Here is a 16,142-nt window from a genome sequence, read left to right as displayed (position 1 = left end):
ATGAGGTGAAATATGACCCGGTTATTTTACATGCATTTTTATCTGAGAATTATTCATGTTTTGTAGCTGTGCCACATAAGATCGGTCGCATCATCGAGGGCAGTCCGGCTGATCGCTGTGGAAAACTAAAAGTTGGGGACCGAATTATGGCCGTAAACTGTCAGTCTATTATCAACATGCCTCACGCTGACATTGTTAAGCTCATCAAAGACGCTGGACTCACTGTCACCTTGCACATCATACCAGAGGAAGGTGAGTGGGGGCAAGTGCAGGTTTTTATTTACAAGTAATGCCACCTTTATTGTATCTGTTTAATGTACTACTGTGCAAACATTTACTGTACTACACAGACAGGACAAAATTATGTAACAAAATTAAAATCTATAATCTATAAATCTTTGGAATGGAATAGTAAACACTGTATTTAAAGGGATAGTTCACTCAAAAATGAAATTTCTGTCAACCTTCATGTTGTTCCAAACTTGTATGATATTTTTTCTTCTATGGAACACAAAAGGAGATATTAGGTAGGTGTTAGCCTCAGTCACCATTTACTTTCATTGCATCATTTTTCCATACAATGAAAGTAAACGGGTGAACTATCAATTAAAGGGAGAGTTTTATTGTGGAAATGTGTTTTATCATTAATTATTCATTACTCTTGACAACCTATTTACCATTTGAAAGCTTTTAAACAGTTTTGTGCTCATTGTTCTAGTCATTGTATTATTCAAACTTTGTTATTTTCAGGCTTTTACACTGAAAAAAAATAAACAAATAAAATATATATATATATTAAGTGGTAGGAACAGCATTCCATGTAAACACAATCCTTCTGTGTCCTAGATGTAAACGGTGCTCATTCCGCCCCTACGTCGGAGAAGCAGAGCCCTATGGTGGCCCAAAAGCACAGTCCCCAGACTCAGTCCAGCACAGCAGCCCAGCAGAGCCCCACTGTGGCTCACCCCAGCCCACCAGCGCCCCACCCCAGCCCAGCCACCACACAGCCCAGCCCCATGCAGATGGAACCAGGCCCTGGAACACCACATAGCACCCCACCAGTGACTCAAACCAGCCTCCCTGTGAGTCAGCCTGGCCTGGAGGCCATGCAGGCAGGTTCGGTGGTGACTCAGGCCCCTTCTGTGGTGGATCCAGGCATGCCAGGGGTCCAACCCACCTCCATTGGATCAGTACCAGTACCACCGCAGCTGTACCTACATGACACTAGGTACTGTTTGGCGGGCTATTGTAACAAATTATCATGCAATTGTTTTTGATTTAATGTTAAAGATTCAAAATGGACAGAAATGTCTTAATCTTCCACATGCAGTAGTCCTTTCTCAAATTCGTGCATCCTGTTTTATTTGGTACAATATTAAAGTGGACATGAAGCGGACAAACCATTTGTGCAACCACTGCTAATCACAAGCAGCTGATAGCGTGACGCAGATCAGTTTGAGCAGCACTGCAGTAGAGTGTTGCGCAATTAAACGCTTCTGGTTTGCGTTAGTCGCACTGTGCGGTTGAGTGGGTGACACCCTACGGTTTCTTGTATATAATTGTATTCCTTTAGAATAATAGCCGACTTGGTGAAATAAATAGTTTCGCTGAGATTATTAACCTGGCATAGGCTACGTGGTCGTTAACGTTCCACACACTCAAGACGATGACTTGTGCACTCAAAAGTGCGCTCATTACAAAGTTTTAATCCTAATGAAATAAACAGTAATTTTGAAGCATAAATATAAAATCGACCACTCACATAAAACTCCAATCATAACAGTAACCTTATAAAAGCTGTTTTATTCTGCATGGTCATTCAGTCTGTCTGTCTGTCTATCTGTCTATTTATCTGCAGGATGTATGGCACAGTGAAAAAAGGAAAATAAAAATGGCACTTTATTTCAAAAAGGTTGCAAACCCCTGCTGTACATCATTTAATGATTATCTTAATGGCTTTGCAATGTAAACATCATAAATTATGTACATACATTAATATGTTACCATACGGATGTTATTATATGCATAAAACATAACAATTTTATACAATATGTAACAGGGGGTCCCTGCTCCGTCTCTCTCTACCCACCAAGGGGTCCTTGGCCTGAAAAAGGTTGAAGACCCCTGCAGTAAATGCCTTAATTATATCTGGGTGAATCTTACGAAAACATGTCCAGATGATGTTCTTACCAGAAAACAAGTAAGAAATTATATTTTACATGGAAAAATTATTTTGTAACATTAAGATGCCGAATTTGTTACATTAAGTTGTTTTGCATTGTGACTATTTTCATGGCAATTACTGTAATGCATACAGTAATTTTACCTATACATTTTTTGGTAACACTCAGGCTGTATATGTTAATTTTAATTAACGCAAAAGTTAACGTGAACTAATAATGAATATGTCCCATGCATGAAATATGTTCTTGGCAGGCTTTGTGAGATTCACCCATCGAGAACTTTTCATTTCATTTTAACTGTTCTTTTTCTCCTATTTGCCCACGTTTGTTTAAGGACTTCTCTCAGGTAGTCTTTGGTCTCAACTGAAGTGCCTCAGGCACGCTCAGAGCGTCTACTGTCTAAGCCAGAGTAACATCACTTAACACCTCATAATAAATTATTAACCTGTTGATATCTCCTCAATAATACATGCTTGTGCTCTCAGGCAGGGGTTGCACATTTTCCCTTAGGGTTGGCTCAGGACCACTCTTATTTATGCATTGTGGAAGATTGGAGACTCGACAAAGTTGACTCATGAGCAAAGCCCTTTCCTATTGGTGACATGGTCAGAGAGAGTAAAGAGTAATACCTGGGGGAAACAGAAGTTTAAAAGAGTGGACCAAGTGTTTTTACTCTTCTGCACACTTCAACTTTGATGTTTTCATTTTATATTGGACATAATAGTTTAGCAAAATTCCTATAGATTTAAAGAGTTTAATGAATTTTGTTAAAAACATCTCGCAAGTTATTCAGCCTTTTGTGCTGTGGAACAGGATCTCTTCATTTGACCTTGTTGGTAGTTACAGGTCGGAGGTAAAAGCTAGACAGGATGTTAAACCTGATATCTGCCAAGCTGCATACACAGACTACAGACAGCCCCCAGTGGACTACAGACATCCCCCTGTAGCAGACTACAGACAACCACCGAGCCTGGAGTACAGACATCCACCTGCTCTTATAGACTACAGACAACACTCCATCACAGATTACCGACCACAGGTAATCACATCACAGTGGCTGTATGTAGTATGATACAATTACAGTACAGTGCAGATGGAAATCAAGATATGTATGTGAACCATTTGGAATTACCTGAATTTATATATAAATTTGTTTAATGTCACATTTGATCTTCATCTAAGTGACAGTATTGAACAAACACAATCTATTTTAACTAATAACACAAATATTGTTGTATTGTTCTTACAATACAACATAATGAATACATCATTCAAACATGTTTGAACAGGTTGGAAAAAGTATGTAAACCCCTAGGCTAATTACGTCAACAAAAGCTAATTAGAGTCAGGAGTTGGTAAACCTGTCATCCAATTAATGAAACGAGATTGGAGGTGTGGGCTAGAGCTACTTTGACTTATAAAATTCACTCAAACATTTTGAGGTTGCTATTCACAAAAAGCATCTGCTGACGTGGACCATGCCTTGCAAAAAAAGAGATCTCAGAAGACCTACAATCAAGAATTGTTGCTTTGCATGAAGCTGGAAAGGTTTACAAAGTTATCTCGAAGAGCTTAGATAGTCATCTGTCCACAATTAGACAAATTGTCTATAAATGGTGATGATTTAGTACTGTGGCTACTCTCCCTAGAAGTGGCTGTCCAGCCAAGATGACTCAAAGGGCACACCGCAGAATGCTTAATGAGGTAAAAACGAACCCTACAGTGACAGCTAAAGACTTGAAGGAATCATTGGAACTGGTCCACATCTCTGTTCATGAGTGTACTTTACAGAAAACATTAAACAGGCATGGTGTCCATGGCAGGACACCACGAATGAAGCCGCTGCTTTCCAAAAAAACATTGCTTGTTTGCCAAAGACCACCTTGACACTCCACAACGCTACTGGGAACAAGTGTTGTCGACTAATGAAACTAAGGTTGAATTTTTTGAGAGGAACATGCAGCACTATGTATGGGGTAAAAAGGGCACTGCATACCAACATGAAAACATCATCCCAACATTGAAGTACAGTGGAGGGAGAATCATGATTTGGGGCTGCTTTGGGGCCTGGACCGCTTGCCATCATCCAGGTAAAAATGAATTCCCAAGTTTATAAATGTATCCTACAGGATAATAGCAGCAGTAGAAATTGCAGCAGGACAGTGACCCTAAACATCGAAGTAAATCCACTACAGAATGGCTTCAAAAAAAGAAAATCCACCTTTTGGAGTGGCCCAATCAGAGCCCAGACCTTAACCCAACAGAGATGCTGTGGAATGACCTCAAGAGAGCTGTTCAAACCAGACATCGTAAGAACATGGCTGAGCTGAAGCAGTTCTGTAAGGAAGAATGTTCAAAATTCCTTCTAAACGTCGTGCAGGTCTAATCCGCAGCTACCGGAAACGCTTGGTTACTTACTTTTTCCACAGCACCGTGAATGTATAATGGGATGTGTTCAATAAAGACGTGAAAGATATAATTGTTTGTGTGTTGTTAGCTTAAGCACATTGTGTTTGTCTATACTCGTTACTTTGATGAAGATGAGATCACATTTTATGACCAATTAATGAAGAAAACCAGTGAATTCACATACGTTTCTTGCCACTGTATTATAAGACATATACAATTTCTTGCTTAACTTTTAGGGTAAGTAGGGTTAAGCTAGGTGTTAGGGGTTAGATAAGGGGAAGGAATCCCCTTTCCCAAAACCACTTATTGTGTAGTAATATGGTAATGCATTTGCCATCTTAGGACTTTTTACTGTTTTTTAATCTTATCAGATTCTTGTTTTAGTTAAACCTTTAACATTTTTAGGCTGTGCTTAGGGTCATTTTGAATGTTAGCATAATATTTCAGGTTTAGTGTTATGCAAATTACACAAAAGATATTTTGTTAGTGTCTACATTCACCTTATTTAGTGCTTAAGGAAAAAGATAAATAAAAGACAAATGTGGAGGATGCCTTTAAAATTAGCTTGCCAATTTGTTTCTTTTCTTTTCAGGACTATGACTATTTCACTGTGGAACTGGAGAAGAGTGTGAAGGGGTTTGGCTTTAGTATTCGTGGAGGACGGGAATATAAGATGGACCTGTTTGTGCTGAGACTGGCTGAGGATGGGCCTGCCATCCGCAATGGAAGAATGAGGGTGAGGAAACTGTTCACACACATTCGTTCTGTGATTGTTAGTCCGAGCTGTTAGACAAAAGGTTATTATTATATAATTGTACAATTTTATAAATTGGACTTTGTTGTTTATGTTTTCCTCTAATTTGAATGTTGCAATGCATGTTTCATGTGAAAATATAGACAATGGCCCCTAAAAGTACTTTATGTTTGTATTTGTCTTTATTTTGAACACAAACTTTTTTTTTTTATGTTCTGCATGAAAAGTTTGCTTCTGGGTCCTTTCTTTAAAGTAAATGCCACTTGGATCGATATTTTGCTATATAATGCACATGGCATTTTTAAATGTGGTTTAAGTGTCCAAATGCTTAATTGAAGCATACCTGCATTTATTACACAGCTTTTTGGAATACTTGATTCTGATTGGTCAGTCACAGCATTCTCCTGTCAACTATTTTTGTATTATGACCACTAATCTGTATAGCTAACTTTTGTTCCAGGCAGCTGATACCCTACATAACTGTACTAGTTTAATGTGTCTCATATCACTCTGTGGACTCTTTCTTCTCACATATTAAAATATTTTTAGCTTACTTATTTATATAGCAAATAGCCATGTGTTAAGTAGGATAATGGTTATTATTGAAAAATAAACCCCATCAGGGTGATTATAAGAGACACAAAGCATAGACTGACTGTACAGAAACATTTACATAAAACCTGCTTTGTGAACGCAGGTTGGAGATCAGATTATTGAAATTAATGGTGAGAGTACGAGAGACATGAGTCACACTCATGCCATCGAACTCATCAAAGCCGGCGGTCGGCGGGTGCGTCTGCTGTTGAAAAGAGGCACGGGACAGGTGCCGGAATATGGTGGGTATCACAATACTCACAGCCTCAAACCATTTCTACCTTCTACATGTTTCATTTAAAGGTGCACTCAGTATTTTTTGTAAAAAGTAATAGTTTTCAGTTACTGATGCCATTGTAGAAATACTCTATTCGCAGTCAGCCATGTTTCATTCATTTAGCAAGCGGAGGTTAACATTTGTAATTTCTTTTTGTTTAAAACTTTTTCAAGGAGTGCACGTTTAAAACAAATGAAAGTTTTTGTAGCTATAATCAAACTTCCCATTCTGGTGCAAAATAACACTGTGTCTGTGCCCACTTTTTCAGTGTTGAATTGATAATTTTGTTTAAATATGTGACAACCTGACCTTTTTAGGCTAAATAATGGATTATATGCATGCAAATGTGCATACTAGAGTGCACTTGTATTTACCTGGGAAACAATCATTCAGAATGCTGAAGCATTATACAGTGGGCTTGACAGTTTGCTGTAGCTGAAAGCTTTCTGTTAAAAGCCTAAAAGGCTTTGATGACTCACTTAATCAATTCACCCTTTTCAATAAACTTTCATTTAGTGGTAGCATTTGCTGATAAATGGAACTTCTAGTAGCCTGTTCTCTTTAACTGCTCTCTTCTGTTTTCTGTTCTGTTTTTAACTCTTCTATAACTGCAATGCAATAGTTCAGAATTGTACTTCCTGTTCTGTAGGAATGGTATCTACCAACCTTTCTATGTGCATGAAAAGCGACACTCTAGCCTCACCCTATTTCTTCATAATGGGACACTCTAAAGACACGGTTTGTGACAACCTGCATGTCTTTCTTACTCAATTCTGCTTTCCTTTTATATCTGTGGAATTTCTCTATGCTTCTGTTTCAATTTGCATTACTACTTTAGCGTATGTTGTGTGTCTGAGTATCTTCTGACTAAACTCAATGATTGGTCACCTAAGTGTTTGTGTCATTTTGTGTATTTTTGTGTCACTGTATCTGCATGCGTTTGCATAATAGTGCTGGGGAGGCTACAAGCTACTCATAATTTAAAGTAGTTAAGATACAGTTAAGGAATAGTTCACCCAAAGCTGAAAATTCTCTCATTATTTACTCACCCTCATGCCATTACAGATGTGCATGATTTTCTTTCTTCTGCAGAACACAAGCAAAGATTTTTAGAAGAATGTCTCAGCTCTTTAGGTCCTTTCAATGCAAGTGAATGGTGACCAGAACTTTGAAGGTCCAAAATTCACATAAAGGCCACATAAAAGTAATCCATATGACTGCAGTAGTAAAATCCATGTCATCTGAAGCAAAATGATAGGTGTGAGTGAAAAACAGATCAATATTTAAGTCCTTTTTTATTATAAATCTCCACTTTCACTTTCACATTCTTTTATTATTGGGGATTCGCATTCTTCATGCATATCGCCACCTACTGGGTAGGAGAAGAATTTATAGTAAAAAAGGACTGAAATATTGATCTGACTTCATTTTTCCAAGTGCAGTTAAGTCTCATGCACCTTTCAAAGAATACTCTTTTGGCTGCAAATTACTATAGATAAAAAATTTGATTGCAAGTTTTTGACGCAACTGACTCGCCAATGACTTGCAAAGATGTGGACTCTCCGTGTCTAGAAAAACAAGGCTGCCTGTGCGTAGTGATGATGTGTTTTTTATTTTTTTTTATTCATGCGCACAGTGTGTGAGACATATGGAGTGCGTAAAATCAAAGTATATTTTGGCCTCAAGAGTGCAAGTTTGAATATTTCCTCAGCCTTTGGAAAAAATAGCTTTTTACTGCACTACTTCAGTTACTGTTACACTACTGACAAATGTAGTTTAGTTAGTAGCATAGCTACTTTTAGTTAGTTACTCCCCAACACTGATGCATAAATTCTTTGTGTTTTCGCATGCATCCCTTTGCAAATGTAAGCTAGCTCTGCAGTCAGTTGTACACACAAGTGCTTTACAGGATCTCTATGTTTCCTAGTAGACAGTGCCACCTCCTGGAGTGCTGTCTCTACAGCCACCCCTGCCTTGTCGGAAGTAGTCTCAACCCGCTAGCGTGACACTAGCCCTTCGTTGTTGCCCATCATCTCATCCAGTCTCAAACCCTGGACTTGCCTCACTGACTTCTTTTATTAACATTGTGTGACAGTCTGGACCAATCACAGCGCCCCTCGTGGTCATTCTAGTCCAGATGCCGACAGTTTTGTGGGGTTTCGCCAACAGAAAAAGGTGGCAGGTCCACCTGTAAGAGCTGTGCTTTGAAGAGGCATCTTAACGAAAAATGAGGAGAAGGATCGGGAACATTTCATAAGTGTGGAAAATATTTACGAACAGTTGCAGACATATCAACCTTAAATGGATTGTTGTGTCCCACTTGCTCATCATGAAAATGCTGACCTGTGTTTTTAGCGGACGATCTGGTAACCATCCCAGATGAATGGCAGCCAAAGTAGCATGGCTTGCCCCCTCGCCGTTTGATTCTGAATCCAGAACTTATCACAGAGGAACGTGCCAAACTGTCTAAGCATATTTCTTCTGTCCAGTGGACCCAATCTCTCTTTATTTGTTTATCATGTAGAGGTTGTTTATTTTTTTTTTATTATTATTTCAAGTTGTTCATACCACTACCCCTAATGATACCAGGGTCAAATATTGCAAAATATGTGTAGCATGAAAAGAGATTTCCGGGGAAACCAAGAATACAAGAACTGACCACACGAGTATTGAGGTTCATAGGTCTGGTGGGAAAATGAGAATTCACTATTATGAGATGTTATGAAACTCTCAAAATAAGCATGAGAGGACACAAAGAGACCACCATGATGGCCATCTAATGGAGATACAAGGTAAAGTATCATGCCAACACATTTGATTGAATTGTGGGAAAAACCATAGAGAGTAAATGCACGTCACACGCCAAATCTAACACATGGACTGTTGACTTTAGACGTCAATAATAAACCCATAACAATATGTTATATTAGTATGATTTAGTCTAGAGTTGCCATACCCAGCTGAACATTCTGATACATACCATGAATTACACCAAGCAAGGACTGCAAGGACTTAAAAGCAGATGTTTTCAAAGTTTCAGATTCTCATTTGATCCTCATTTTCCCTTGGAGTTGGGGTACAATCACAAACCTTCCCATCATGCAAACAAAGTAGCTGCCATCCAGACCATTGGATGACAAGTAGAGATCACAATTTTTTAAGGACTGTTTGGTCTGAGACTAAAAGTAATGCAGTCTTGCAATGCGTCCTAACCAGGTGCGATGTGACAAGATTCCACAATAAGAGGGAAAATGCTGCGCAACGCCACACGATCAAAGCCAGTCAGAATATATTTGATGTTTAATATATATTTACACTCCTTGAGCACTTTATTAGGAACACTATGGTCCTAATAAAGTGCCCGACATGGCCTTCTGCTGTTGTAACCCATCTGCCTCAAGGTTTGATGTGTTGTGGATTCTGAGATGCTATTATGTTCACTACAATTGTACAGAGTGGTTATCTGAGTTACTGTATCCTTTCTGTCAGCTCAAATAAGTCTGGTCATTCTCCTTTGACCTCTCTCATCAACAAGGTGTTTCCGTCAGCAAAACTGCTGCTCACTGGATGTTTTTTGTTTTTGGCACCATTCTGAGTAAACTTTAGAGACTGTTGTGCGTGAAATTCCCAGAAGATCAACAGATACAGAAATACTCAAACCAGCCCGTCTGGCACCAACAATCATGCCACAGTCGAAATCACTGAGATCACATTTTTTCCCCATTCTGATGGTTGATATGAACATTAACTGAAGCTCCTGACTGCATGATCTGCGGGTCAGGAAGAAAAGATCTCTCATGATTTTATGCATTGCACTGCTGCCCCACGAATGGCTGATTAGATAATCGCATGAATAAGTGATGTAAACCAAGCGACCACTAGGGAAAGGAATCATAACAAATGCAATGATTCTGATTCCTTTTAACAATTCAGATTCTTTAACAGTTCCATTAATGATTCTTTCTTTTGAGGTAGAAATAAAAATAAAAAATGTTTTTGCATTTACTGCCCTCAGCTGTTCAGTTTGGCTCATGAGAGTCATTCATTCGAGATCAACACTACACAGATTGTGCTGTAGATTCAAAAGAACTAGTTCACAAGAGTCATTTGTTTGAGAATTGGACTGCAGTGGTTACACTGAAGATTCAAAAGAACTGGTTCACAAGAGTCATTCATTCGAGAACAACACTACACTGGTCGTGCTGTAGATTCAAATGAACTGGTTCACAAGAGTAATTCATTTGGGAATTGGATTACAGTGGTCATGCTGTAGATTCAAAAGAACCAACTCATAAGAGTCATTTGTTTGGGAATCGGACTACACTGGTCTGCTGTGTATTTTGTGCTGTAGATTCAAAAGAACAGACTCACAAGAGTCATTAGTTCAGGAAGCACACTACACAATCTGACCGCAGACATCTTTTCCCCTGCTGTTTACCTAGCCTAGGGCTGTTACAGATACAGGTGTGATATTTCCGAGCCGGTTCGGAAATATCACACCTGTCTCTGTAACAGCCCTAGGCTCAGTAAACAGTGGGGTAAAAGATGTCTGCGGTCAGATTGTTTGTTTAGCCAATCAGAAGACTTTCTCTCAGTCAATCATTGTGTGCATTGACAGGGCAGCCCACACAGTATATTCTTATATAAGGGCCGGTACAGTGTCTTACTCCCACAAAACGCTCATGGTCAGATGGCGAAATGCTCAGGGGACGTCTGTCACATCATCTGCTCCAACACAATGGTCTCTATTGTGTCTGTGTGTGCGCATGTCTATGAAAGGCGGGGTTTTGGAAAAAGGTGGCGTGGCTAATTCAATGGAACTGAAATGCCTCAGAAACACGGTTCTGGTCCAATGGGAAGCAGGAAGTAATTGCATTCACAATCAATGCTGAATGCGATTTGGAGGTTGCATCTTCCCTCTAAGACTACTTTTTTACTTTATTAACGGTTATATTTAGGGTTGGGCTTTGGGTTAGGACGTGTGGTTAATAAAATATGCATACTTGTTGACTGTATTACATCATTTACAACTAAAAACAACTTGCTGTACAACTCTCCGTCTCTCATTTTGCCTCATATTACCAACTCCCATTAAAAAAAAAATATTCCTGTTTGCTTTGTCACTGCAAACCACTGTCAGTTAGAACATCACTTAAGTCAATCACTTGATGCTATCAGGTCACGCCTGGTTAGGACATGGTTTGTGTTCAGCTGGGAACAGAGACAAGGAAAGGGGTCTTCTCAAATTATCGAAGCATGAGCAGTGTCTCTCTAGCATGAATGAGTGAGACCCAGTTGTATGGGGCAGAGTGCCTTACTGGCAGGACAAAGAGCAGTATGAAATATGCATTTTACATTAAATAATGCAAACATCTTAAGAGCTGAGCTTTTGATTGCCCACTTAATTTAAACAAACAATGGTGACAACCGTGAAAATGTTTTGTTAGAAATCAACTTTGTGAAAATGTATAGAGATCAAGAATAATAATAATAATATTAATAATTTGTTATCCAAACTGCGAACTAAAAGCTACAGAGACCTTTAGAGGACAGGGTGGGATTTTAATTTTATTTTTTTAAATAGTTTTGCATTCCCTCATAATACATTTTCCATGGTTTTACTATAGTAATACACCGGTCAGCCTCAACATTAAAACCACCTGCCTAATATTGTGTAGGTACCCCTCGTGCCGCCAAAACAGCACCAACCCACATTTCAGAATAGCATTCTGAGATTATATTCTTCTCACTACAATTGTACAGAGCGGTTATCTGAGTTACCGTAGACTTTGTCAGTTCGAACCAGTCTGGCCATTCTCTGTTGACCTCTCTCATCAACATGGCATTTCCATCCACAGAACTGCCGCTCACTGGATGTTTTTTGTTTTTGGCACCATTTTGAGTAAATTCTAGAGACCGTTGTGCGTGAAAATCCCAGGAGATCAGCAGTTACAGAAATACTCAAATCAGCCCATCTGGCACCAACAATCATGCCATGCTCCAAATCACTGAGATCAAATTTTTTCCCCATTCTGATGGTTGATGTGAACATTAACTGAAGCTCCTGACCCGTATCTGTCTGATTTTATGCACTGCACTGTTGCCACACAATTGGCTGATTAGATAATCGCATGGATGATTGTTGGTGCCAGATGGGCTGGTTTGAGTATTTCTGTAAATGCTTATCTTCTGGGATTTTCACGCACAGCAGTCTCTAGAATTTACTCCGAATGGTGCCAAAAACAAAAAAACATCAGTTCTGAGGATGGAAGTGCCTTGTTGATGAGAGAGGTCAACAGAGAATGGCCAGACTGGTTAGAACTGAAAAATATGTTTACTGTCGTAAAACCATGGTCAATTTATTGCAAGGGATTACAAAACTTCTTGTGAGGGATAGCAAACTATTGCGAGGGCACACAAAACTATTTCAGAAAAAAACGTCCTGCCGTGTCTTCTAATGGGCTCTGTATAAAGCAGTCATAGATCAAGATAAAATCAAGATTTTGTCTTGTTGCAAACAATGTTTTCTTGTTGCAAACAGAATGACCTCTGTCATTCTGACCTTTCCATTTGATGGAGGCTTTATCATTACAGAAACATTTACAATGGTTGAATCTCATTGTGTTTTTTGAAGAGAGTATTTTATGCGATGTAGTGTTTTTCGCCTCTTTTTGTATTCACTTAGTAGTGAAATCGACTTATGCTGCTCTCCACCTGTCATTCTGATAACTGTGCCAATCGAATTGTTTTTGAGGTATGTGGAATGTAATTCCTGATGAGATTTTCAAGCAGTTTAGTGAACCACAAAACATGTATTGAGAGCTGCATTGAAAAACGTTGCATATCAGTTCAAGCTTACCACATTCCTACTTCCTATAAAAAAATAATCAGTATTTTTTTCCAGTAAAAATATCTTAAAACAAGTTACATTAACTTGAGAAGCAAAGTTGTCTAAGAATGCAAGATATTGTTTTCAGAGAATATATCTTGAATTTAGTTTATTTGCAAATCCGTTTTTAAGCTTAAACCTTACTACATTTTGTTAAATTTATGCTTAAAACAAAGCAAAATAAGCAATTTGCCAATGAGGTAAGTAAAACAATTTCAAGGTATATTATCTGAAAATAAATATTGTTATCTTGGACCATTTTGCTTCTCAAGGAAATGCATCTTGTTTAGATATATTTACTGGAGAACAATATAAAAATACTAACTACGAAAGCAATTTTTGGCTGTAAAACACAAAATTGTGTATTTTACCAGTGTGTGCCACAATAAAATACTCCCTGTTCATATCTCCCTGATGGATTTCTACCTGGCATATAATATTTGTACTCTCCATTGATTCAGTCATTGGGTGGAGTGTGCTAGATGAAACTGCTGTTTACATGGAGAGACATACAGAGAGACAGTGAAGGAAAATGTGGATGCATTTATTGCACAGCTCATAGCTTTTACTGTTTGAAGCTGTATCCTGCCTGCTGTGAAAAAAGAAAAAGGAAAAAAAAAAAACATTTTATATTATTGAGGAAAATATTGAATCTGTGAAAGATGGTACAAACAGGGGCCCATTCAGATCAATATTACTGTCAAGTGTTAGATGTGTATTTACCTTGTACAGCTGTACTCCTATAAATATGGTTTAATGTATTATTGATAGTTTCAAAGACTAAGTGATCAAATATTTTTATGAAATGCGACAGTATGGATATAATAAATTTTGCTAAAATCTTGTTTACCTGTATGATATTCTGATATACTGTTAAATAAACTCTTGACAAGGTCTCACTGGTTCTATGAGTGTGAGTGGTTGTAACTGAAAGATAATAAAGATCTTTAATGCCACTTGCATTTTCAGCACTTTATAAAGCCTTACATTAGAAATCTAAAAAAAATATTTATTTTATTCTACTTTATTACCCCTATATGTTCTTGCAAAATGTTGAAGAAAGAAGTAGTGCTCTAGGTAACAATGGCATAAGAAAATAATCATTTTTAATAACTGCCATATTTGTCTTTTTACATGACGTCACTACTGTGAAGTCTGAGCTTTCATAGAATTACAAGTTTACAACTTCTAGTTACAAGTCGTGGACACTTTTTACATGTCGGAATCTTGTATTTACAGTAACTAATACAATTTTCTGTTTATTTACTTGCCACCCCTTAAATAAATGAAAATTCCTACTACCTATTTTCCACCAAATACTTAAGCTACTACAGTTATTTTACTATTGTAAACCCATATATGGGGTCTGTTTCACAGTGTATGAATTTTTCGGAATTTATATTGTTTATTTATTTATTTATTTTGCTGATAGTGTTCGATAATATGAAGTCTCCACAGTTTTACTATAGGATCAATAACTCTTTAAGTATTTTGGTCGACGCCACTACGGTTAATCTTACATTAGTGATGACGAGCCATAACATTTCCATTTAATACTTTACACCCCTTTCTTACCAACTACATACAACAAAATTATTGTTTATTCATGTAAAAAGTCTTACATTTGTTCAACCTTTACCATTAGATGTTTTGACCAGAGAGTATTTAGCAGAATGGCCACTTCTATTAAAATGAATGGGAGAAATTGAGCCACCTGCGCCCTCTCACCTGCCTCTTCTGTGACTCCCGAGGGATCACGCAAGGAGGCACAGCAGGGCCATGAGATCGAACAGGATAAATTTGAGGTGGACCTCGTGATGGTACATGCCCCGCAAGCCCCTCAATCTCCATATACTGCGTCTATGCCAATACAGTATGTGCGTGACAAGCTTTGGCCCACTGCAGGAGCGCACAACCTCGTCACGTTCAGCGGTTCTGATGCTGGGCTGGGGATGATGATGTTATGTCTCTCGCTGCATCTGGCGAGTGGTCAATGGAGGACGTTGCCACCCCTTCCACCAGCGAGGGCGATGAGCGTGCACATGCCACTGACAAGGAGATGCTTTGCGTCCTTTCAAGGGCGGTTGAAAAGCTCTGTCTCGAGTGGTCTCCTCCAGAGAAACCTGAAAAATCTCGCCTTAATGAATGGTTCCTGCAGTCCGGATGCCATCAGGCAACTGTGTTGTGCTGATCTTCCCCGTTCTTCCCGGAAGTTTATAATGAACTGACCAAATCCTGGCACACGCCATTCAGCTCGCTCGCACAGCGATTCCACTCTCCTCACTAAAGTCGACCATGGGGAAGACAAAGGTTATGCCCAACTACCCCCTGTGGTAGCGGCACATCTCTGCCGCAAGTATGCGTTTCCCCCGGTGCGCCTTCTTCATTCTGTCATCAGCAAAGTCCGAGTGGACATGGAAACAGTTCTGTTAATTGTGCCAAAATGGCCCAATCAGTCCTTGTTTCTGGAGATGGTAGAAATACTGGACGGGCCTCCATGGGAAATACCGCTGAGGAGAGACCTTCTATCTCTAACACAAGGCACGATTTGGCATTCCCAGCAAGAGCTGTGAAGCCTACATGTGTGGCCATTGATCGGAACACAGTGGATGAGCCAGAATTGGCTCAGTCGGTTATGAACACCATTTTACAGGCTTGAGCACCATCCACGAGATGCCTTAACACACTGTAATGGAATGTGTTCACTAATTGGTCATTTTCACATGGCAAAGACCCAGTGAACTGCCCCAGACCTGAAATTCGTACATTTTAAGAGCGATTGAACACATTGCTTACTCCGTCAATACTTTATGTGGCGACTATATCTGCATATCACGCACATGATGCCAGCACCTCTATAGGCAAACGTGATTTAATCATAAAATTCCTTAAGGGACGGATAAATCCCCTCGCCCGGCTACAGTCCCGATTTGGGACCTAACTTTGGTCCTAAAAGCCCTCGCAAGGCCTCCCTCCGAGCCTCTGGACTGTTGAATCACGTGTGCTTTCTCTTAAGAACACATTACTGCTGGCTTT

The 16,142-nt window shown here is 39.0% G+C and overlaps 1 protein-coding gene across 1 annotated transcript in view; it reads left to right on the top strand.

Annotated features, from left to right (window-relative positions):
- The window catches only part of LOC127436016 (membrane-associated guanylate kinase, WW and PDZ domain-containing protein 2-like), a 136,956-nt gene extending 126,260 nt beyond the window's left edge, over positions 1–10,696 (top strand). Inside the window, exons 18-24 of the mRNA XM_051689899.1 lie at positions 67–252; positions 847–1,228; positions 3,030–3,222; positions 5,185–5,328; positions 6,044–6,182; positions 6,867–6,955; positions 8,148–10,696. Of these exons, the coding sequence (XP_051545859.1) occupies positions 67–252; positions 847–1,228; positions 3,030–3,222; positions 5,185–5,328; positions 6,044–6,182; positions 6,867–6,955; positions 8,148–8,204 (1,190 nt within the window). The 3' untranslated portion in view covers positions 8,205–10,696. The remainder of the gene's footprint in view (positions 1–66; positions 253–846; positions 1,229–3,029; positions 3,223–5,184; positions 5,329–6,043; positions 6,183–6,866; positions 6,956–8,147) is intronic.
- Positions 10,697–16,142: the final 5,446 nt, after the last annotated feature.

Source organism: Myxocyprinus asiaticus, chromosome 46 (assembly GCF_019703515.2).
Source record: "Myxocyprinus asiaticus isolate MX2 ecotype Aquarium Trade chromosome 46, UBuf_Myxa_2, whole genome shotgun sequence".
In the NCBI taxonomy this organism is placed as follows: domain Eukaryota; kingdom Metazoa; phylum Chordata; class Actinopteri; order Cypriniformes; family Catostomidae; genus Myxocyprinus; species Myxocyprinus asiaticus.
Note: the sequence above shows the minus strand (reverse complement) of the source record. Positions and strands in the feature narration are given on the sequence as shown.